Consider the following 25769-nt stretch of genomic DNA (forward strand, 5'->3'; position numbering starts at 1 on the left):
GTTTGGGATGTGAATTGCAGCCTTACCTTTATTTGTGACAGCGTTGAACAGTTTCTCAGAGCTGGCATCAGATGCCTGAAAGACCAATAAAAAAGAAGAAAAAACCAGAAGTTACATTTTCTAGCAGTGATAGATTTGCGAAGGCACGGTGTATTTATGCACAGGCAGAGGTGTGTATATTTTAGGGAAACAAATCAGGAGACAAAACCAGGGGCGCTGGAAGCGGCGGCTCCGGAGGCCGTGTCCATGAGGTGGTGCTGTTTGGCTGTGCTTCGCCGCCCTGCAGTGCAGATATTTCTTTGGAAAGATTCTATTTCATAAAGAAATGGGATTTTTCTTCAACATTAGCTGCACAGGCAGTGTATCTTTGTACTGCCATTATCCAATACATTCCGACATTGATCCTGCGATGCAGAAGAGTCACGATTTCGAACCAGACAGCCCAGTCTCAGGAATTTACAGAACTGCAGATTTCTTAATTAAATTTTTAAAGTATTTTTGGGATCCCTGCTGTGTGAACATTCGATTTTTACCACCTTCAAAGCAGCGTTGATAACTTAGGTTAGTAATTTCATAAATTGCTGTTGCAAACTCTTTGAAAAATAAAGAGAGTGTCAGGATCAGTGAATATTTCCACATCAGCTTTGCCTTCCTCAGAATAACTGCTTCTTGACACCTCGCTGTGTAAACTAATAAACATTTTCTTTTTCATCAAGCCTCCTTTATCCAGGGAGGTTTTTCCCCTTAATATTGTGTTAGTAGCTTGTCTATTCCTGCTGTTTCTATGCCAGGTGCCAGCTCAGCTCTCTACCGATATAAAAAGATTTATTTCAGTTTCACAAAAAACCACTGATCTCCCCCTTTCAAAAATTCCAACGGCACAAAACCAAGCAGGGAAGGAACACTGAAAATGTTCATTTTGCAAACACCCCCAGCCCAAAAGCACCGAACACTCAGTTTCTGCCAGCTGTGTGCTGCTGTGTTTGGGCACACACAAAACACACACAGGCAGCTACAGCTCAAACTTCTCCCACAAAAAGCACCCACAGATCGCACAGAGCTGTTCAATTCCAAACCCAGCCCCACTGAGAAACAGGCTGCTCTTGGAAAATATAGGGAAAACGTGCTCAGGAGCAGAACACCACAAACAGGGTTAAAATGTAACACTTGAGAAAGATTTTGATTTTTCCCTAGAAACTGTTTTCTTGCTGGATTCAGGAAAAATAATTGAAAACACTAGAAACTAGGCTGTGGGGTTTTTTTGTTAAAGGGAAGGAATTTCTGAAGTCAAAACCAGATAAAAATCACCAGACAATCAACATATGCGTTTGCTATCTCGACTGCACTAAAAACTTGGATGTGAAACTCCCGATAAACGAGTAGACATGGCTCAGACCGTGCATCACAGTGCAGGAATACGCTGAAACAATTTGTCTGCCCTCAAGTTAGTGACAGACAAGATTTCTATGATTAATTATTAAAAATAGCTGTATTCTTTTTCAGACTTCTAGACAAATTTTACAAGATTACTGCTGGCTTATTTGAAAGCCGAGCTGGTGCAATTTCGTCTCAACTAAATACCTTGTAAACACTGGATTTATTACCCAATGATGGATTTATTATGCAGTGACGACTTTCTCTAAATTAATGAAAATATGTGAATAATGCACAAATTGAAGAGATCAAGAAGGCCATGTGCTTTAAAGAACAACCCAATGTTAGTCCAACTAGAGGCTCAATGCTTTCCTACCCTTGCCAATCAGCCTGCTTAAAAAAGATCTTTCCCAGTGAATTTCAGCTGTTGTCTTCTCAAATGCAGCTTTTCTCTGAAGTCAAAACTCTCTGAACCAGTGCTTCTTTTTAGAAAGAAATTCCAATTTTAAAAACCAAACAACTTCTTACAGTTTCAGCTACTACTTTATTTTACTGTTTCAAAACAGAACAGCACAGGGAGGCTCTATGTTTCCTAATCGCTTGATTTTCCAAAGCACTACAAAGAGGAAAACATCTCTTAAAAAAGTTTGCTTTAATGCCAAGCGTAAACCGAAAGATTGCACCTGAAAAAACATGGCTTCAAAACCAATCTTTCCCTGTGCTATCGCACACCCCAGTCACAAACAGTGCTGTGCCACCTGGAAGTGGCACACCTCGAACAAAACGCAGCCTGCCCAAGGACTGCTCCGGAGCAACATGGCAGATGATTATCTACGTAACATACACCTAAAAAAGGAATTATTTTGCAAAAACAAAGCTCGTCCAAGAGTGAAGCTCATTTTGCATTACTGACCACACACAACCGAATGGAAGAGCAACTTGAAATAACCACACTGCCTGCGTTACCGTGAAAATAACCCAAACGCTGGCTGGAACGGTGAGATGAACTTGGCCTGCCTGTTTCCTTACATAAAAATTGCGGTTTAAATACAAAACAGCAATTAGGGTGATGTACGGGTGATACAGAGGCAAACACAATCTCTGCCAGCAGACACTCAGTGTATCAATTTCCATACAACTATTATTTTTCCACAGTTAGGCAGACACATCACGCAACAACACTAAAGGAACAAAAACCCCAACTGATTCAAAAACCCGCAACAACTCAGCACTACCCCAGAAGGATGAAATTCGGTGCCTGTGCAGTGCTGACTAAACCCTGCTCCGTACTGACAGGATTCGCCGCAGACAACAAAGTGCCTTTATGCGCACGGTGGGTGCGATGTGGCCGAACCTGGATGCTCCAGCGGCGGAGAGGAGCTCGGCTCTCCCTTCCCTTCCACCAGCCAGCTGCAACTCTTCCTTCGCTCCCCTTTATCCCGATCTCCCCAGTCTCACTTGAGCAGCCGATGAGCACTGTCTGCTGGCACCGTGACATTTGGGGACACCGGGTTATCCGAGGTGCTCTGCCCGAGGAGCCCCCTCGGTTTCTCCTGCACAGAGCCGGAGCTGGTGACACACAGCTCCCTTCCTCGCACTTGGGCCGTTTTCCCTTATAAATCCCCTTGTTACCAAGCGTAGCTTAATCCTTTTCACCACGAAATGAAACAAGTCAGCAGTCCCTGGGCTTAAAGAGAAAAAATCCCCAACAAACCACACAGAAAAAAAATGACCCAAAGAGTATTTTTTCCCTCACCAAGGAATGTGCTGCCGTTCGAGGGGATGAATGACTAAAATATTTCCTGTCCAGACAGCGCAGCCTGACTCACTGCTGGCACGGCCCGGCCCCGCCGCGGCACTTGCACCGGCCCCGCACCTGCCCGCGGAGCCAGCGCGGCCCCGCCGCCCCCTCCGCCCCGGCCCGTCCCGGGCTGCCCGGGCCCGGCGGCCGCTCCCTCCCGCCGCGGGGCCCGCAGGAGCCGCACCGACCCCCGCCCCGGTGGTTACCTGCTGTCCGGGGGCTCGGCGGGGCGGCCGGCCCGCGGCTCATGGCGGTGCGGGAGGGACGGGCGTGTGCGGCAACTCCGATCCAGCGCGGCTCTCAGCGTCCCGCGGCCAAACCCCAACTAATCCTCCGCGGGGAACAGACTCCGCGGGCCGGCCGCGCGGGCCGCCGGGCGGGCATCCTTCCCGGGCCGCCGACCCCTTCCCCGCTCCCGCAAGATGGTTCCCGGGAGGAGCGAGCGGAGCGCGGCGTGCGGGGAGCGCGGCAGGCGCGGAGCGGGCGCTACAGAAGCGGCAGCAGGACAAAGAAAACCATGTGCGACGGCGGCAGCCGGGGACAGCGGCGGCACCTCCGGGTGCGGGGCGGTGCGGGGCGGTGCGGCCGCGGCGCCTCCTCCCTCCCTCCGCGGCTCCAGCGCCGGCGGCTGCGCGTCCCTTCCTTCGGGGGCTTTTTGGGTTCTCTTCCGCTGTTTGCCGGGGCGTTTGGGGGGCTGATTGTTTTTGTTTTGGTTAAAAAGTCATGCCCGTCCTCTCCCGAGCCAAAGCGGGCTCCCGCCGGGCGCCGTCCCTCCCGTCGCGGCCGCGCTCAGGTGAATTCCATGGGGGAAGAGGCAACGGCCCGGCCCCGGCTCCTCTGGCCCCGCCGAAACAGCCTCGCAAGCCTGTAATCCCCGCGGGGCGGCCGCTCTGCTCTGCCTTGCTCCGCTCCGCCCGGCTGCAGACGCCGGCCGGACCCCTCTCCCGCCCGGCTCCGCTCCGCACTGCGCGGCGCTCCCGGAGCCGCCGCCGCCGCCCGCNNNGCTCCGCCGGGGTCCCCGCGGCGGGGGCGGCCCGGCCGGGCGGGGGAGGCTCCGCGGGAGCCGCGCTCCCTCCGCCAGCGGCCGGCCCCGAGCGGCGTGCCGCGCTGCGCGGAGCCTCCGGCAGGATCTCCTCGGCGCGGTGCGAGGGACCCGCGCAGCCGGACAGTCCCCCCTGCCCCGGGATGGCGGCACACGCACACGAGCATCGGTCGCGAAAGCTCCACGAACATCACTCTCCAGAGCTCCGCGGGACGAAAACACGATCGAAAACATCGTATTGCATTTAGCAGGTTTTTTTTTGTTTTAACAGAAATTTAATTTTTTTTTCTTTAAAGCGGGAAAAGCCAGTGTCCCCAGCTGCAGGCAGGGTGGCCTGCCGGAGACCCCGGCTGCTCGCTGAGCTGTGGTTTCTGCCTTGAGCCCCCCGTGCAGAGACTCGCCTGACTACTTCCAGCACTGAACATTATTGTCAACGGGCAGTGGATTTCCCACTCGCTGCAGGTTCTCCTTAAGTGCAGCACACCATTAGTAATGGCCACCGCGAAAAATAAACGCACAGATACGTGATGATATAAATGATTATTCACTGAAGCACAGCACTCGGAGCCAAATGATGTTTCCTGGGAAGATGAGAGGCAGTTATGCACATTGGCACAGTAGCTGCGTACGGTGAGATGTTTCCTGGGAAAGAGATAGGTGCTAAGAGGGGATTTACGGGCTTGCAAGACCATGCCCAGGGAGTGTTTTCAAGATTTCAAACCTGGAAATGGGTTTCAATCCCATACCGGGCTATGAGTGCTAATGGAATTAAACTCCCGTGGGTTCCACTTGAATTTGAGCTAAATCCTCAGAAACAAGGTTGACAAGTCCTATTCACTCCGACTCCTGTGGCAGAGCTCAGCCTGGAGGAGGTGATTCTCCTAAGGAAAAGATGGGAACTACCTATACCAGCCATTAAACGAGTGCAGAGGAAAAGCTGTGTGTGCCTGCTTGTCCTTACCTGAGCCAGGATTATAGTTATCTGCCCAAAATCCAATGGCACCTTGAAAAGACTCACGTATGCCCTGGCTCAGCTCCAAGCTCATCTCGGGACGTGGGGTGATGAGGGACTGCCCTTCTCCTGGCCCCAGGGCACCGAGGTGGCTCTGAGCTCTCCCCCAGCAGTGACAGGTGCAGGGGGCTGCAGCAGCTCTGGTGGCCCTGAGCAAATCCCACAGCATGTTAGAGGAAGGGGGAATCAGGATCTGACTGTCCACACAAACACAAGTGCCATAATTAAGACAGAACGCCTGCCAGTTACCCATGTAGAACTACACAAATTTATGGAAATATTTCCCCTTCGTTCCTCATTCCATCACCATATGATCCATTTAAGAATCCATTTAAGTTCTCCCCTTCAGTGGCTTCTCCAAGATTCTTATCTGAGGTGCAGTCCCACTGACTGTGGTGGTTTCTGCTGGGACAGTGGGGTGGGGAGATGTACAAAGAGCAATAATGCCTCACAGGAGATGAACACACCCAGCACAGCTCCAGAGTCAAACTGCGGCCGCAGACACCACAGCGCTTTCGTGCCATGGCTGATCCAGGGTGGGAATGCTTTGGTGAAACTGAGACAAGTGGTCTCCACTGGAAAATTAAAGAATTGGCCAACCTCAGATCCTGGTATGGCAATGGAAATGAGTTCTCCAGGACTGTCCAGCTGAGTAGGTCATCCCCACATTTCCACACGGTAACTGAGCATGGATTTTGGCTGTTAAACTTTCACAGATTTTTACATCTAATAAGTATGTATTTGCGTCTAATAAATATATACTGCAAAGATAATCCTGTGCTATCAGAGGGATGGTTTTCATCTCCTCTTAGAAACCCAGCAGAAATGGCTTCAGGTCTGGTCTCTGGAATCAAGAGTGGGCAGTGGCCAAAAGCCATTGCAGCCCATTGGCCATGGATGTTGCTTGAGTGCAGATTCCATTCCCCACCAAAAATAAAGTGATAAAGGCGTTAAGCTGGCAGTGTTCTCTATCAGTCAGCACTTGGGGACTCCATGGACTGAGGTGAGGCTGTACCTGAACGAGGAAATAAATGCACAGTACCAAGGTGTGGCAGCTCATGTATTCTATGAGCACCTTGGTCAAGACTTTCCACATCCCAAGATGGTAAGAACGGATCTAATTAAAGCCCAGGTTCCCCACAAGACTTTAATTTGATACATTTAGCCTGGATTAAACAACAGGCTTGTCTGTACTGGATTTTTCCAATGTTAACCACATGCCACACCTGAAATCTCAGCACACACAGAATCAGAAATGCATTTACCTGCTCATCTCCCTGGGGCTCTGAGGGTTTATTGGCAGGGCTCTGGGCCTCATTATGTTCATTATTCATGCCTTAGAGATAAATCGAGGACCTCTGTTTTCCTGCTACAAAATTACACATGGACAAAATGCATTGTGCAATTCTGAATGAGAAATTTGGAGTTCAGAAATTCACTCAAAGCCAAATTAAATCAAAGGGACCCCTCCTCCCCACAGTGATTTGAATGCCTTTGGATCAAGCTTCCCCCCGCTCCTGACAATAGTTTCCTGTGCTTTAGGTTATGCCTGGATAGGTTTGTGAAACCTTCTGTCTCTTATCTATGTGGGACCTTGCCAGAATTTTTTTCATCTGTCTGTGGTCTCTGTCAGCGTCGACATTTGTTTCTGCCACAACAACAGCCAAATGAAGTGCATTGAACTTGGATCAAAAGTAATTTCAAGATCTTTCACTTTCTGGAAGAGGTTTTCAGATCCAAGTATTTTATTAAAATGACCTAAAGCTGCCCAGACAGCAGGCAGGGAAGCAGACATTCGTTTCCAAGTCACAGAGTAATTCCAAAGAAGAATTATCCATCTCTGGCACAAGAAGCAAACGAATATTGAAATTACAGCAGATTATATTGGATTAAATTATTTATGGCAAAACTCACCTCACCTGGAAGGCTCTGCAGCTTTTTTCCTGGCAACATGAAAAGTGGATATTCCAATTCTTTGGTATTCTGTCAAAGCCTGGAAACATTTATGTTTCCATTAAGTTGCTAACCTTCCCAGAAGACACCATGGTATCTAACTGTGGAGCGTGATTATGGTACCTTATAAAGCCCTCCATAATGCTTTGAAAACAAGATTTTGCCTATTACTGGATAAGAGATGCAGGATCCTTTCCCCAAGAAAAGAATTTATGGAGCTATCAGTGGAGTTTTATGGCTGTGAACAGCAAGCCACGGCATCATGTCCCATGCAGAAGGTGCTTAAACCCCAGCACTGTGAGAGGTGCAGGAGAAGGACCTGTTCTCCTCAACAACAGCAAAATCACTGCTGGTGTGGCCGTAAAAAGGTCATGAGAGATGCCAGGAAAAGGAACTGGTGGTGAGAGCGGGTTCTGCTGGATTTGGGGGATGTCTGGGAGCAGCCTGGCCCCGGGGCGAGCACCAACACATCACATGACAGTGATGCTCCCTCAGTGTCCCCTCCAGCAGGGACAGGGCACTGGGGAGGTGGGGACACAATCAGCAAATGTCCCTTTCCGAGGGAACAGAGCTCCGGATGTAGAACATCCCCGGGTAAATCCCCGTGTAAGTAATGCTTTTCATTTGACAAAGCAGAAAACTTCTGCAGGAACATATTAATGACAGTGCAACTTTTTTATTATTTTTATTTTTCTGCAGCATTTGCAAAACTAAACCCCTTTGTAATCCCTTCTTTTATGCAGAACAGATTGCAGTTTTAAGCAGAGGCCCATAAACTGCAGGTTCAAAGAAACCTGAAACTGAATTAGCATAAAAGCTGGAATTCTCATTTAGAGGAACAGCAAGGCAACCGCTCTGCAGGCAGTTTTATGATTAGGGTTTCAAATGGAAACAAAGATAAAAACTGGGGCTCAGGGAACAATAGGGCTGCTCTCTCTTCCCTATCCTTACAGCTTGGCCCTATAAAATACTAAGTGGTCTCCACTGCTTCCAAGGACAGAATTTAGCCCAGATTTGCACACCTGGGGAGGGTGGATAATTTTCTGAACCCAGGCACTGAACCAAAGACAAATCCTAACTGTCCTATGTGTGTGAAGCCATTTCTCCCCCAGGCTTCTCCAAACAATGTGAAATCCTTCAGATGAACACCACAGCCATCTTTCCTTCCCTTCAACCACCAGGAAGAGTGAGAATCCTGGCTGTAACTTTTCCATCACAAAATGCCTGCATTTTATCTCTTCCTCTAAAACCCTTCCTGGGGTTTGAATTCTGAGTTACTAAAGAGACCACGGAGCATTGGTTGGCTGGATGTAGCTCCTGGAGAACCGCTCTGGGCTCTGAGCTATCCACCCTGCAGTCTAACCAGGAACATAAGATCCTATCACTGGGTAAGAGGATAAAGTATAAATTCTTCCCCATCCACCAGCACGTCTGTTGTGCACTTCATAAAATGCACCACTTTCAAGCTGTGGCCATTATCCTCCCCTAATTTCTGCCTGCTAGCACGTTCTGAAACTGAAGAAGTATTTAAAATTAATTCATCTGTCAATATCTGGGTACTGAATCACCTAATAAGAGAAATATTTTTCATTCTCTTCTTCTCAGTCAGAAGAAAAGACTTTCTTATCACCAAATAAAGCATCCATTATTGTGTGCTGTAATCCCATTCTGTCGTCCAGGTCATTTTTAGTCCAGAAAATGCTGAATCAGCACCATAAACCAATCAAGTAATTTCTTTCATTTTCTAACATTCAAGCAAAATAATGAAAATCACATCTCATTTGATGAGAAGAATATACGACAGAAGTCTCCTCTTCCAAGGATAATTTTCAAAGAGGTATGCCAAGGCAAGAAATGCTGTTGCAAAAACATAGCTAATGTAGGGGCTCTTCTGCTGAACAGATAAATTCCATTTTTAACTGTCAGCTCATATTTAGAAAGTAGACAATGAACAATAAATCTGTACCTTTAGCCAGCTTCTAAACCATGCAAAGACATTAACTTGGCAAAAGAATGACCATTACTTTGATGAATGAAGCATTCACCTAAAATATTCATGTACAAGATGATAATATCCAATTGATAACCAAAAAACACCCACCCCACTGCAGATTTAAATAACTGAGATGCATATGAGAGAAACCAAATCACATACATAAGAGGAGTTATTATGGAACTGTTAGGAGAACCAACAAATGAAAAAAAGGCTTGATAAATATTTTCCATAACAAAACACAATTGGTTTCAGTGGGATACAGCTCTGTTTCTCATTAGTTATCCTTCACTTGTCAGACAAGTTCCATATTTCACCGAAACCCGCTGAGTATTCTTTCTAGTTTGCTGGGGAAAGTGGCTATACATTTAGCACGTTCCCTTTATGCTGTGTATTTTCACAGGTCTTTCTTTAAAACACACTGTACATGCTTTTGCTTCTTTCCCCCAGGATAGTGGGTTTCGACATCCAAGAGGAGTTTAAAAGCAGGTAACAAGTCATCACTTTTGAAGCTGCAGAGCAGCTGAAGAGGTGCAATAGCCCCAGCTGCCATTATCAGTGCCTGCCAGGGTGCCACGCTATCAAGTTATATGATAAAGCACTCAGCTGACACCAGAAAAATAATCATTCTCTCTCTCCTGCACCACCCCCTTTTTCACAAGGAGGCTTTTTACACTCATTAAATGCAACCTTATCTCTGAAAGACTGCAATCCTCAGCAAATGACAAGTGTGCCTAATCTCATTTTCTGACAAGCGATTCTGACAGCACCTTCCTTTTGATTTCTAAGACACGTAGCTAGACATATATTAATCTGTCAGTCATCGCCCCTAGGAAGGATGGAAAAAAAGGAGAGACAGAGATGAACATTTGTGAATGTGAAGGGAACAAGGCAAGAAAGGACTAAGGGTCCTTTTCTGGCTATTTTAAGCAACTCAGCTGTGTTTCTCCACTCCTCCCACCCAAACATGGGACCCGAGTCACTCCTGTGCAGCACAGCCCTCAACCTACCTGTCTGCAGAGGTTGCTAATATGCATTTTATTCCAGGTATGAGTGTGGCCCAGCAGCTGTGCACTAGCAGCCAGCTGTGGGTGTATTTTCAGGTTTCCCCTGGTGTTGAAGGCAGTTGGGCTCTCCTTTCATTTCTCTGCGCCTCAACTTTCAGCATTGCATAAAACCCAAGTGTTATTGTCACCATGGCACATATTTTAGTTATAGACATGAGACTTCCCAATACTGGTACTATAAAATGTTAAGCCTTAATTCCAAATTTACAGTTTATGAAGTGTTCTGCAGTAACACTTTTTTTGCAGCAAGAAATGCTTTGTCATTGCTGGCAGTGAAACTTGCCTGGCTTTGGTCACTGGCCTGGCTGGCACGTGTTGGTAGGTAGAGGCAAAGACAGGTGGGATAAAAGCATCAAGATTGAAAGCATCAATTTGGTGTCAGATCTTAACAACTTTGTACAAATGCTCAGAGTACTGTAAAATGAAAGTATTTTGTAAAGCCTCACAGCCTGGCAAGGTGCAAACTGGAGAGCCTGAGCAACACCAACTCCAGGTGCACTTGGAGACCAGGAAAAGGTAGGATTTTCAAGAAATCCTAGGATTTCACTTATCCTAGGATAGAATAGGAGACTATGCATTTAAAACCTGATGGCATTATGGAGCCCTGACAGTGAGTGTGAATTGGGGCAGACTGATGGGAATTTGCCATTCAGCAAGTGTGCAAAATACAGAGCCTTTGTGCAGGATGTAGGATGTGCTAAGGGCATGGCTTTACTGGAAGAGGGTAGATTTAGACAGGAAATCAGGAAGAAATTCTTCCCTGTGAAGGTGGTGAGGGGCTGAATGGATGGCCCAAAGCAGCTGTGGCAGCCCCTGGATCCCTGGCAGATCCCAAGGCCAGGTTGGATGGGTTTGGAGCAGCCTGGGACAGTGGAAGGTGTCCCTGCCATGGCAGGGGTGGAACTGGGTGGGCTTTAAGGTCCCTTCCAACCCAAACCATTCTGGGATTCTCTGATACACATTGGTGAGCACAGGGCTGTGAGATGGAAGGAGGCAGACTTAGAGGTAGGTATAAAAGTGCAAATAAATGAGATTCTACAAATGGGACCCAAAGGAAGAAAGCGATTGAGTGAGGTGGGAGGCAGTGTTCTTTATCTCACATAGACCTATTAGTTCTGCTCCTAATAAACCTGCCTTCTCCCTCTTAGCATGTGAGTCATATTCATATTTCTACCCACCAAATGCTAAATTAGAGTAAATTATACAGATTTACTATCAAACATTTGCTCCCTGACCTGCCTGCACTTGCAGAGAGCCTCCCCAGCTGGCAGCACATCCTCCTGCCTGGGGACATCCCAATGCCACAGCTCCAGCCTGGTTCAGATGGGATCCCTCAGCTGAGAGCTCCTCTCCACCTCCCTTCCCTTCCTCTGTGTTATATTAACAGGAGAAACTTTATTGTTCATAATGGGATAAGAAAAAAAAAAAAAAAAAAAGAAATGAAAGCAAAGTACAAAGGGGCTTCAATGCAATGCTTTAAAGCAATGCCATTTTCATAGTAATATAATCATTAAGTACTTGTTTGATGGTGTAAAAAAGTAGGCCAAGATCTTTGCTAATACATTTAATTAATCAATACCTGCACTAGAAGATGGGAACAATTAAAGTTTTCCTCCTCACTCAGACAAAGCAGCAGAAAGCTTGTGATCTACTTAAGGAGCTCGTCACTCAATGGGAAGATGAAAAGACTGCTTTTTTGTTTTACTTAAGAGCTGGAATCATGTTAATACTCAAGTGTTTAGGATCTGGCTCTCAAAAAGGCAGTAAATGAGCAGTGGCAGGAAAGCTGCCTGCTGTCACCGAGTCCCCAGCCTTGTGTTTCCACCCTGATGTCATCATAACGGGGAAAATCACAAATATATGCTGGAGTTCACTGAGCCTGAAATTTACACCAGGAATATTTCCTTGCAGAACACTTTGATAGCTGGGGCTGCTAGAAACACCCATCTACTGCTGATGGGCCTTAGAAGGGAAAACGTAAACCTGACCCTGCACAGTTTAGATTTCTGCTGTGTTTTTATTTAAAAAAAGAAATTTCTGGTTGTATCTCATCTTTGGGATGTAGAAAAGAAGGTGTAGGAAGAAAAAGTCACCTCCTCTGGGGAAAAGTGATGGGAGGAACCTGGGCAGTTCCCTGTGCAAACCTCTGGCTCAGGGAAGGAGAGACTTCTCATTTCACAACAAGGGCTGCTGATATGGGCATCAAGTAAGAGAAAATTGCCTAAAATCAGCCCTAAATGCAGCTGTCCTTGGGGGACCCCAGGTCTGCCCCCAAAACAGGGGCCATTATCACCTGAGGGATATCTCTATTCCACCTCTGGGGAAACACACCTTGGCCATCATCCTGGGGGTCCACAGGCTCCTGGTGTTGGCACATCTCCCCTGCACCAACCCACTCCACTGCTTGAAAAAGCTTTTCATAGGGGTGTCATGGCATGAGGAACAGCACGAGAAGAAGGGAGAAGAGAGTCCCTGCAGCCCAAGAGGCAGGACAATCAACAGCAGACAGAGGATATGGCTGCTTCCCATACCCCAGAGGAGGAACGTCAATCAAGACCAGTGTAGGTAGTGCCAAAAACTGAAGGCTGCCCAGTTTCCTCCACTGTTTGACCCTCTGATGAGAGCAGAACCCCATCCAGGACCTCACAGCTTCCTGCTGTGGAACCCACAGGTCCATCACACACAGGTGCTGACCTTACAGCACGAGGGAAAACACAGGCACAGTGTTGTGTTGAAAACAAATTGTTTCTTCATATAATCATTAGCAGGAATATAAATGCAAATGACCTTTTAATTTGTATCGTGAGAACTATCAAGCTAATGCTGCGGCTGAAGAAGGAAATCCCTCCCTGGTCATCAGTGGAGATGACTCAGGCCATAGAGCTGATCTGCTGTAAATTGCCTACCTAGTTGCACTCAGTATTAAGCCCACCAGGCACTTTGCTGTTTCTAATCCTCTTGTAAGAATGATGCAAGAGCCCCACTACCACTTACACCAAGGCTGCCAATTCTTCTGTGCATCCTCACCTTGGATTGCAGGAGTCTGCACTCAAAGCTCTGAGCAAGGCCACCACACTCACAACAAAAAAGGCAGCAACAAAATAAGCAGGTTGATTCTGCCCAATCCAACCTCCACAAATCCAAATCTCTCCAAAAATCCTGGTCAAAAGTCCTTGGAAAATAAAATCCTTCTGACACAATTTTCAGTAAGTAACAATTTTCAGCAGCTCGCCAAATGCTATTTTTCTTTCATTTAAGATTCTAACAAAATCTAACTTCTTTGTCTCTCAAGCTTCCTTGATCTCCTTCACTTTTAGCTGTCACATAAAGTCAATTGGCTGCACCTCTCTGCTTGATAAAGACAAGCCAACTGGTCTGATGTATCTTTAATGAGGAGGTAGGTAAGACACAGTCCAACAAGGTGCTGAACACTTTGACCCTAAGCTAGCAAAGCACTTAAATATCTGCTTAACTTTTAACAAAAATAAGTCCTTTTGAAGCTAATGGGGCTGCTCTGGCATTCAGACTTCAGCACCATTGTATAAATTTGGCTGGATAAGGGACAGAGCCTTTGCAAGGCTCAGTTACTGAGAGAGCAAAACCAGCCAGAAACACACAGCAAACCTGGTGAAAGCCAGTACAGCTGAGTCACAGGTAAACTGGGGAGTCTCTCTTTCAGTAATTAACGTCTCAGCAGTGTAATTACAGTTGCACATATCCCTGTGTTGTTGTTCCTGAGTTAGCAGGAGCAGGCAGGGCTATTCCTGTTCTAAGGTAACGTTCCATCCAGGGGATGGAACACCTGCAGGATCTGCAGGGATGGATGAAGGCTTGGCCTTCGCTTCAAAATCACTGTTCAACCCTACAAGAAGGAAGGGACAAATACAAAATAAACAAATCCAAATGAATGATGGGGAGGTCATAAAGAGGAAGCTGAAAGTGTAAAAAAAAACCCCACCAAAGCTGAGCTATTGTTGCTGAGGTTCAGTTAATCAGCTGATCTATGGGATCAGCCTGGATTATTCCAGGCATTACTGGAGGAGGCGTGCTCTGAGAATCTAATAAAATACACTAGAGCTGTGATAAGACTTTAACCTGCTTTGATAATACACTGATGTTCTACTCTGCACACACCTGTAAGAAAGGCTACCAGACCTCATCACCATTAGTTATTAATCTATTTATTCCTATAAAATTTTCTCATTTTCCCCTCCTTTTTCAGGAGTTTACTTTTTTTAAAGTGGAACTGATTTAAGGTAGGAAAAAAGCTGCAGCATATCAAAAAGCGAATTGGAAAATAGGTAAGGAGATAATGTTTAACTGGGAAGGAAGAGTTATTTTAGAAATATTTTATATAATTTAAAAAGCACTGAGTACTATTTTATGCCTCTTCCTGAGGAATAAAAGTCATAGTTATGAGTCTGGGTGTACATATTTCAATAGAAAAGTGAGACTGCAACAGATACATAAAAATCTCTTTAAAAAGTAGCTCAAATAGATTCTTCATGAGTAAAACACTGGCAACCTGAATTTTAGTATCATTTTCAGTGGAGCATTTTGTTCATTTGTAAAGTGCTACAGAAAACAGAGTATAGATCATTCCTACTCAGCTGCAGCAGCTGCCCTGGGGCTGTGCCGTCCATCACTGGGGCTGGGACACGGGGCTGGCCACCTTAGTGCCTCCAGCTCGTCAGATTTATACAGTGGGCCTCATGCTTGGGGTTATGGCCATTTATTTTGGGAGTTTTAGCTGATCTGTAACTCGCTGCTGTGCGAACAACAGAAAATAAGTTGTTCACCTGGTTCTGTCTATACAATATTGCATAATATGAGAATGAAGTATTTTTCCTTAGCAGCAAGTTGCAATATTATGGTGTGAGCCTCTTTGTATCACCCAGGACACAGACAGAGAAGGTTATAAAAAGCTGCCTGAGCTGTTTTTATTTTAAGAGGCCTTCAGACCAAAGGCCTGGTCTCCGCCTTGGGCCTGGCAGGGAGGCTCCAAGAAGTCACCGGGGCTCCCCATTAAAATACTGTTAGCACAGACAAGAGTTTTGGTCTTCTTTTTAGTTCAAACGTCGTCTGGGAGAGACAAAGCAACAAAGTGCTTGGGTCAGTGGAAATTTCTGACAAAGACTTTTCTTCCTGGCACACACAGGGACAACCCCACCAACTGTGTGGGGTTTGTCCCCCCCGAATGACAAGGCAAAGGTCCTGATTAAAGGCCCTCGGAGCGGGGACACAAAAGATGGCCCAGCACTTCAAAGCCAGCACACTGCTGGCCAGCGGGAAGGTCCCTTTCTTCCCCTCTCTCTCCTTTTAACTTCAGCTCCTGCTGGCTCTGGAGGGGCTTCTAATTGCATTTCACAGGGCCCGAACAAAACGTGGTCTTGTCTTGCACACAGCAGCGACCCTGGAGGACGTGGAGATGATGTGAGGCTTCAGAGCAGGAACAAAAAGAGATTCATCATGTCAGCAGGCCGCGCAGAGGCAATGCTGAGCCTTCTGCAAGATCATTTGCATGTTGCCACGTTTCTAGAGGTGAGCTGGCAGTGGTGGGTTTTCTCAGAAGTGGTGTGGCCAGCCCCCTCTTCACAGCTTGGAACATGGGGCATCTGCAAATCCAAGATTTGGGCCAGGGTTTGACCTGATCTGCAGCACCAGTGGAAAGCCAGACACAGCTGAGGGTGGCTGCTGTGAGCAGCAGAGCAGAGATCTCCTTTGGGCTGGAGAGGAAGAACCTCTGCCCACTGAGCCAGCTCTGCAGGTGGAGACTTTCTTTGGCAAATTGGGATCTTGACCAAACGGTACCCAGGCTGATTTAAGCAGCCTAATTAAAATTCTTCCAGTGAGTCTAGAGCTATGGAAGAGAAGGTTTGGCTGAAGCCAGATAGATTAGTTGGAAGTACAGGAAAGCAGTTTCAGGGGTATTTGGGATGAGAAGAAAGTCTCAGACCAGGTGTTCCACAGGCAATGCCAGGTCAGCCAGAGATGGGGCATGATTTAAATCAAGCACAGAAGTACAGTGGAACCCAGCATTTGGCCATCTTACCTTCCAAAAAACCCAAAAGACCAAAAAAGGTCTGGACTAGTATGGATGAACAAAACACCATCTCATCCCAAAATAACACAAGTCAAAAAAGTGCTATCCCTTTAATGTCTGATAGTCCCTCTTTTCCGCTTCCCTAATGAGATTGGCTTCCTTATTCTTTTCCTTTTGCATTTAAATTTCAATCTGCACTGAATTTTCCACATTACAGGATGAACGATATATCTATTTTCCCACATTGCACAGCACTAGGTCCAACACAATACATCCAAATCCCAAGAAGTAGAGTTTATCTTGTGCTCCCTGTGCCGATGCCAGTGGAAGCTGGTACTGCTGAGCCCGAGCTTTCTCCATGGATGCTCAGGAAGAGAATTAGGCCTGGAATGAGGTTAGTTAGTCACTGCTGATTCATCAGGCGTTTGAGATTTGGATTAACAAACCATTCATTCCCCAGTCCTTGTGTGCAGGCCCCTGTTTCCAACAGGAGTAGGGGTTTTTTATTTATTTACTAACTGACAATAGTGGAAAGCCTCATATTCACATCCGAATTATAATAAATGCATTATAAATGAGTAAGTAGGAAACAGTAAGGAAATGATGTTTTACTTTTAAATGCTAATTATGGAGCCCTGGTGCAGTTAATGTGTAGGGTGTTCTGTCAATTTTTAATGTTTATGCCAAGTGTAGTCTTCAATTTAACATGAGCTTTTAATCCTTTGAGTACTAAATTGCCTTTTAATGCTTGCAGCACAACATTGTGTTTGCACAAAGTCAAGACTGAAAAATGAATTTACTACAAGATATGTGCATGTATGAAGGGGGGAGGAAGTACAAAGGACAAGATTTTTTTCTTAATGATGTTGTTGGAACTGTACAAGAGGAAAGAACTGCTTTCAGGATGTACCTGACAATTCTTTGCAGTGGCAAGAGGCTGCTGCTGATCTAGTATCTCTGTCAAAGCATTTTCAGAGAACTCTTTCAGGTTCCAACAATTTATCCAACAACTACACCAAAAACTTATGCTTTGCACCCATAAAGCAAACTTGATGGAAGGAATTACCATAGAGAGGAACCTGCATAGTTAGTAAGACAAAGTACCTATGAAGAGAGGGAGTTTTTCAGGTGATAGAACTGTAAAGAGTAAGGGTGTTCTGACAAAGATAAATTACACGGTAGTTTCCTGGGTTGGCTGGTTTGGTTTTGCCTTTTCAGCTGGTGTGAGGTAACAGGCCCCAGGTAGTTCCTGGCTCTCAGGGTGCTCCCATCAGTACCATGGCTGTGGCACAACCACTGGGCTGAAGATGCTCATCCCAGCCCAACACAGCTTCCCCTTCCCACTCTGCCCCCAGAAACCTCAGCACAGCCAGACTGGGGGAAATGGCTCAGGAGCCACTCTGGGGAGGGTCCATCCTCAGGGCCACCAGGACAGCTAGAGCCCTGCACACTGCCAGGGTGGCCTTGCCTGTGACCGTGTCCTCGCCTGCCACCACAGGAGCTCCTCTGGGAGTTGGCCAAGTGGCCAGAGCCCAGCCCCACCTGCCCCAGCACTGCCCCTCCCTGCATGCAGGGGACTTAGAGCAGCTTGGGAGGCTAATCCCTGTTTATCTCCTTGATGAACAGACTTTTAAAAATGACACTGTTCACATGCTTAAAGCTCCAAATTTGACTTTCCTTGACAGCAGCCATCTCAGGAATCCCAATGAGGTTTATTTTTGGCAGTGGAGCCTTCACAGAATAGGCTTTGCTGTGTGTACAGCTCCCAGCACACCCGTGCAGCTCTGCAGAGGAGAAGAACTGGGCACCTGAGGGTCTGGTACATCCCAGGCATGTACCCTCAGTTTTGCTACCAGCTTAGACCCACAGGGCTAAAGCTAATTAATTAAAAACTCTCTTTGCTTTCTCTCTTCCCCTGCATTTCCACCATCCCTAAGATTTTGGAAGGTTGGAAGGGACCTTAAAGCCTACCCTGTTCCAGCCCCTATCATGAGCAGGGACACCTTCCACTGTCCCAGGCTGTTCCAAGCCCCATCCAGCCTGGCCTTGGACACTGCCAGGGATCCAGGGGAAGCCACAGCTGCTCTGGGCACCCTGTGCCAGTGGGTCCCCACCCACACATGGAATAATTTCTTCCTAATACACAGTGCAAACCTCTCCTCCTTCAGTTTAAAGCCATTCCACTTTGTCCTATCACTGCAAAAGGTCCCTCTCCAGCTTTCCTGTAGGCTGCAGGTATTTCAAAATATTTTTCCTTCTCCCTCATCCTAGCTTCCCACGTGTGCTAACACACAGTTTCTGCTGCCCACTCCAATAATTTGGTGTTCTGGGAAGAAGCCTCTCTTTGCTCAGCCCATCAGAGAGAACAGCAGTCAGAAAGAACCAGAAATACAAACAGGGTCAATTGTTTTATGATTAAATAATACATCTTTAAAACATGACTGAAAAGGGAAACTTAGCCAGTGAATGGTAGAGTTTGAGCTAATGAATTACCACAGGTAATGTTTAGACATTAATTCTGAAAAAACTGCAGTTGAAATTAATCTACAGGCCTTGTGCTAGAAACTCACACATTGAATTTAAGCACAGAAAGTCTTGCACATAAACCAGGCAAAACAGAGAATCACAGGATCATTAACATTGGAAAAGACCAAAAACCACTGTACTTTAAAGATTGATAACAGATAATCCATACCTTAAAGAATCAAATATATGTCCTTATTTGCTCAATGGCTTTGATCTGGTGATTTAATTTAGGCAGGTAAAACTGAATTAGATGCCAGTTTTAAAAGCCTGGTCTTCAAATACTGGACTCACATTTTGAGAAGTGAGGGACAGATCAGAACACACAGCCAGGGAAGGCACATCCCACCCTGCAGCAGCCAAAGCCTCTGGAGCATCACCACGTGCACGGCTCCAGAAGGACAGGGCTGCACAGAACTGCTCCAGGCATATATTCCACACATGTAAATATTCCTGAACGAGGCTTAGATCTCCAATAGGAGGGTTGGAAAAATAAACCCATTTTTTTGGATGAGATGGATATAAGAAGAGGGCTGGGGTTTGGCTGGTGGGACACTCTGGAGCTGGTGGTGGTGGCAGTGGGGACAGGGACACACAGATGCCCTGGCTGGGGTCAGACCTCAGCCCTGGCACACAGTTCTGCAAGTGTCTGAAGGCAGGAACCCCACTGCCACAAACCACCTGCCAATTGTTACATTTTTTTAAATAAGACAGGAACAAAGTCTTGTATTTGAAGCATATTTTGCTTTGCCTTACATTTCCAAGCCTCTTTTCCAAGCCTCTTCCTTATACTATTTTTCCTCCCCTCACCTGGGTTTTTTAATCCTCCCATTCAGAGCTGAATTCTTCTCTTTTCCTTTCCATGCCATTGAGGTGAGCACTGTCTATTTTAGATCTTGTTCATTAATGTATCGAGGCATCTTACTTTGTATTACTTTCATATCTTGATGTTATCTAAAGCTTTTTATATAGTAAGAGAGAAATTACAAGGTTTATAATTTCCCTCATACATGTAACAAAAATGATAAAGCATGAAATTGCAGAGCTGTGACTGATTTTCTATAAAAGTTCAACAATTTCCAGTAGGCTACAGCTGAGCTGGGGTTGGATTTGTTCTGTGCCTTTAGGTCTTGTTGATATTAATCTATGTGTGTATGTGCATGCCATTGTAAACTTGGATATGTGTCAAATAGGCGTCAGAGGAGGCCATGGAGATGCTCTGAGGGCTGAAGCCCCTCTGCTCTGGAGCCAGGCTGGGAGAGCTGGGGTGTTCATCTGGAGAGGAGAAGGCTCCAGGGAGAGCTCAGAGCCCCTTGCAGGGCCTAAAGAGGCTCCAGGAGAGCTGGAGAGGGGCTGGGGACAAGGCATGGAGGGACAGGACACAGGGAATGGCTTCAAATGGACAGAGGGCAGGGATGGATGGGATATTGGGAAGGAATTGTGCCCTGGGAGGGTGGTGAGGCCCTGGCACAGGGTGCCCAGAGCAGCTGTGGCTGCCCCTGGATCCCTGGCAGTGCCCAAGGCCAGGCTGGACACTGGGGCTTGGAGCAGCCTGGGACAGTGGGAGGTGCTCAGGGAAAGGGTGGAATGGGATGAGCTTTACAGATCCTTCCAACCCAAACCATCCTGTGACTCTGATTCTATAAATAAATCACACTTGGGTGAAAACCAACATTAAACCACCAGATAAAACTCTTCTGAGAGGATGCAGCATGTCTGCAGCAGATTTGGAATTACACTGCAATTCTGTAAAACACCAGACAGCTCTTTTATAGGTCTTTTAAGCAGATGAAAGAAGGGATTCAGTTTACCCACATCTGCAAAACCCTGCTTGGGGGAATAAACACTCAGCAAGAAACTTCTCATTCTTTGTGCACCTGCCTAGGGCAAAAGCACCACAATACTGGCATTACTCCTGGGCTTTTGAACACATCTTGCTTTTGACCAGGCTACAGATACAGCAGCCCTAAATTGCTGGTTGAACCTCCCTGGAGAGTATCCAAGTCCCACACTGTGCTCTTGGAGTCGTGGAAATGAAGAAAACTCAGCACATCCAAGGATCTGGTGGGATCAGGCCAGAGTCACTCACAGAACAATAACTCAGGTTTTGGACAGACCAGGCACAATCAGCCTCCTCAAATGTGGCACTAATGACAACAGAGCTCAACTCCTCGTGTTCTTCTGAAGCCCAGGTAAAATTAAATCTTTCTCATTAGTAAACATTCACCCCATTTTTTCTACACTGCTGGTGTCAGACAATTACAAATGCCTTGGTACTGCCAGGATCCCCATCCCACATGGCCAGGACATGCTGAGGTCAGCCCTGTGTCCACCAAAGTTGCAGCAGCCCAATGCCTCTGTTCCTGGGCTTGTTGGCAGTGCTGATGAGGCCTTGCAGGTCACCAGAGTCAGACACAGAGTGGAAAGAAACATTCCAAGTGTGGGATTTGTCCTTGAAGCCAGGTTCCTCTCCCTAAGCCAGATTTCAGGGAATACATCAGTGTCACATTGCCTTGGCTCACACCCACCTCCCAAGTGCCTTAAATATCCAAGTCTATTGAGTTAACTGTTCCTGTCGTTCATCCCTACAGCACACTAGACAATGGTGACCCTTTAAAAGAAAAGAATTTAAAAATAGATGTGAATTTAAAAGACTTCATATGAGTTATAAAGTATTTGTGCCACAAGGCCTGCTGTTTAACTGGCCACATTATGCAGTGATGAGGGTGACTTGGTCTAGAGACAGGTTTGAAACACTGGACAGCATACCTGTTCTTGTCCAAGAGCTTCCCTGTGCCACATCAGCTCCTGTCACACAGACACATGTCCCCTGTGCCATCCACCCCTGCACACTGCACAGCCACGGCCCAGCAGGGACACCCATGGAAGTGTTGGGAATTTGGCTTCACAAAGTGCCAGGGGAGGTCCAGGACTCCTGGATAAGCTGGCTGTGTCTCACATCCTGTCACACCCTTGAGGTATTCCCTTCCCTTCACTGTGGTCCAGGGGGGCTGGAAGAGCCCCTGAAAGGCTGGAGAAGCCATGGGAGCCCTGTCTGGCAATGGCACACACCACTTCAGCTCCACTAGGTCACAAATCCATCCTTATTTAAATATATGCATGTGCAAATATTTTTAGAAAGTTTCAAGCACGTAGTCCAGCATGGCAGCAGCTTCCAAAAGCAGTGGATTTCACGAAATCATTTCTACAGCCCTAGTTTTAAATGAAGTATAAATATTGTACACAAGAACTACAGCAGCACTCCAAGGGCACTCCAGCACGTGGGGCTGTGCATGGCCATGATGTGGGGCCTGCTGGCACTGCTGGAGACTTGTCATCCATCAGCTTGTCTTAGTGACTAACAAGGGAACTCAAATCATGTAATGACAGGTTTTGATTTCCTTAATTTTAGACCAAATGTGGAAATCAGGTGAGCTCAGGAAAGCAACGTGGCATATGAGCTTGGAAAGGAGGTGGAAACCCAAACTCCCTTCATGCCAGTCTTACATATAAACTGGAAGTCTGTAAGTTTCCTCAAAAATGTATAATTGAGAAATTCCAGTGTTGCTTTTTTATATTATTGCATTGCCTAAGAGCCTTCACTATGAACTTGGATCCTGGGTGTCTAAAACAACATCTCTGTCTCAGAGCTGTACATTACACACACTGAGACATTCATTGCCTAGCTGAATCCAGCCTAATGCACTGCATTTACTTCCTAACAGCATTCAGAGGAGAAATGAAAGGGCAAACAAAATAAACCCTCATGTTACTCAGGAATTAAATACACACTGTTTTTACTACTTGGTATTTTCCTTCTTTGCAATTCATAAAAAGCCAGCCAGGGAGGCAGAACTTTCCTCACTCCTAATGATGAGTGAAGGCTGGAGCCTGCCTTGGTGATCCTGCAGAAACTGCCTGTGTCTGTGGTACCTGGGAGTCAGCACCCCTGCCTGCTCAGCTGTCACACCTCTTGTTCAGCTCTCTCCTATGATAATCTCTCCCTGCTCAGCTCCAGATAACACAGTGCATTCCCTCTTCTCCTTTCTGAGCTTATTTGCAGACGTAGCCATCCATAAGAAGCTTTAAATGCGTATTACACTCCAGGAAAAACCCCTGTGGCCCACCAAGTCGTGGGCTGGAAAACCAGTTTAGATTCGCAGAGAAGCTGGTATTAAAATCCTTGAGGACTTAGCATTCCCCTGTCATGCATTTAAAGCCCTGTGAATAATAAAGGAACCCTGGTAATTTTGCTAAAAAATGAAATTCCATCATTTCTGCAGAATAAACAAAAACAAACCAATGCATTAGCTATGCAATACTTCTCACCACCACAGTTTGAATGCATCATTAAAGACAGATTTTACCCATGAAAAGTGTTTTTAAAAAGTAATAAATACACAAAACTTTACATATACTTTTCATTTCATTCCTACATCCTCTCTGTGGGAGGTGGACTCAGATTAAGTTGGTATAGCCAATTCCTCCAGCTGCAGGAAGCTGGAGCCCTATTTCTTACAGCTCACATATTGTATACTGTGCTCTAAACTAGATCCTACCTGCAGCTGTGAAATCTGAAAGTTTAAATCTATGACATACACTGATATTAGGAATGAAAGTCAGTAAAGAGCAGCTAGAATGTAATCTCACTGTTATCAGCATCAAGTTCATGTTCCCTTTTCCAGGTCTACATAGTCAGCAAGGACAATTCTCTGATTTTTCTCTCCTGAAAGAGCTGATTTCCTACAGGATTCAGCTGGAATCCTCTTTGCTCAAATCTAAAATGGCTTTATTAGTGAGTGACATGAGAAGCTGTTTCTGAAGAAGGAGCACACCACTAAAAAACTGAATATGCAAATTACTGTGGAGAACATCTTTGCTGGCCCAGCTTGACAAAGCAATGTTGCCTTGTCCCTCTTCCAGTTAAGGAACTATCACCATAGATTTGAGGAAGGACTAAACTGCAGCTTGATGTCCCAGCTGCTGGTGTGGTGATGCCCTAAGGAAGGCAAAACAACCCTCACACCTGAACACAACCTTAAGGAGGGGGAAAAGAAAGGTACCTGTGAATACCAGAACCCTCAAGGATATTAAACAAGGAAACAACAGCTACAGTCAACAAGATATGGTCAAGCCTCCTCCAGTGACAGAACCAGAGTTCCTAAGGCTGCTTAGCACTTTTGGTTTTATCTCAAAAATACTACAAAATAAAGGGATAGAGTCTTCTCTCTGGCATAGAGCTTTAAATTATAAGTGATTCCTCCAAATGCTGGCATTGCTCTGGTGGAAGTGAGAGGCACTACAGGTGCAGTATTCCACTGGGCACTGCATCAAAAAAATACTGCTCCAGTAATTCACAGAATACATGGCAGGCATTGTCCAGGTCACTGCAACAGGGTCAGCCTTGAAAAGACACGGAGTGACAGAGGACAGCTGTGAAATATCTGCCCCCATTGCATGGCCACCGAGTGCCCCGGCCAGGCTCGGCCCCGGCGGGGGCTGTCAGCGCCACCCTGGAGCCAGTGCCCGAATTCCTGGAACACACAGCTCCAGCAAAGGGTACTGCAAGGTTACCAATAAAAGACAAATCCTGAGGGGAATATTCAGGAGCAGCTCCTCGGCTGCTGGCTGCTTCCCGCTGTGGAATGTCACTCACATGGAAAGTCATGATGCCTTGATAGGCTTCACAATCCCCATCAGTTCTTCAGCTGCTTGGCTAATCAGATATTATTACCTCCTTTGTGTTTTCTTTCCCAGCTCTCTCTCTCTCTTTCTCTGGCAAGGTTGCTGTAAAAGGACTCAGTAATGATTCCTATCTAAATATTTCACTTGCAATACAAAGGTCTGTATTTTGCATAGTGTGGAACTTCTGTTGCTTTGTCTTTTGACAAAAAAAATCTCCCCAGGCTTCTTGGAATAAATACTGATAATTGTACCCAGCCTCCACAGGGCATATTGTACATTAAACTACACAACATTGGATTCAAAGGCAGTGATTGTTGAGGATGGGGCTTCAGCACCCCAAATCCTGAAGGTTTGGGAACCTCCCTTTCAGGCTTGAGGCTACTCCAGATCCTTCTGTGCCACACAGACACCCTGGCAGGACACCTGGAACCAGAGGTCAGTGCTGTGACTCCCAGTCCTGCAGGGTCACCTCTTCACTGGGGATCCCCCTCTGCACACAGAGAAAGGAGATCAATCAAAGGAACATTTAACTTCATTTTACAAACATTTGGCCATTAGACATTATCTGGCACATTCCCATTAAATTCCTTGGGGGAAGATGCAGGTCATTGCTGAAAGCTTTAGAAAATCTCACTCTTCATCTACCTCTTGTTTTTCTTGTGTGCAGAAAAAACAAGATTTCAACTTTGCCTAAATTAGAGGAGATTAAACTTTGGAATTCAAAAATTGGGCAAATTGTTATGATTCACCTTTTCTCCCCATTCCCTAAGAAGACAGACCTGGTGCCTCTAAAGTCTTCTGCAAAGGACAGATACCAGGACTTTAACCCTCCTCTCCCAGACCCAAAGAGCACCTTAACCACCCAACAACCTCCCCTTGATGAGCAGACGTTCAGCTCCGCAAAACCCTTAAAACAGTCCCTGGAGCAGGGGCCTGACTAATTCCTGCAGCTCCCTGGGCTCTGTGTGGGGACACAGGCCATCAGCAGCAGCCCTGTCCTTCCCCACATCCCTGTCCTTCCACACATTCCTGTCCTTCCCCCCATCCCTGTCCTTCCCCACAACCCTGCTCATTCCCCACAGCGCTGTCCTTCCCCACAGCTCTGCTCCTTCCCCATTTCCCTTTCCTTCTACACATCCCTGCTCCTTCCCCCCATCCCGTCCTTCCCCACAGCCCTCAACAAAGGCAGCATTTTCTCAGCAGGACGTGTTAGCTCGGGCACGCTGCCATGGCTTCGCAGCTTCTGCAGGTAACTGGATGCAGTGTAGACAAGCCT

The 25769-nt window shown here is 46.5% G+C and overlaps 1 protein-coding gene across 1 annotated transcript in view; it reads right to left on the reverse strand.

The window, feature by feature from the left end:
- The window catches only part of AUTS2 (activator of transcription and developmental regulator AUTS2), a 767477-nt gene that overhangs the window by 68536 nt on the left and 673172 nt on the right, over positions 1-25769 (reverse strand). The window contains exon 6 of the mRNA XM_041484937.1: positions 27-75. Within this exon, the coding sequence (XP_041340871.1) occupies positions 27-75 (49 nt within the window). The remainder of the gene's footprint in view (positions 1-26; positions 76-25769) is intronic.

Source organism: Pyrgilauda ruficollis, unplaced genomic scaffold (genome assembly GCF_017590135.1).
Source record: "Pyrgilauda ruficollis isolate IOZ18807 unplaced genomic scaffold, ASM1759013v1 scaffold69, whole genome shotgun sequence".
Lineage (NCBI taxonomy): Eukaryota > Metazoa > Chordata > Aves > Passeriformes > Passeridae > Pyrgilauda > Pyrgilauda ruficollis.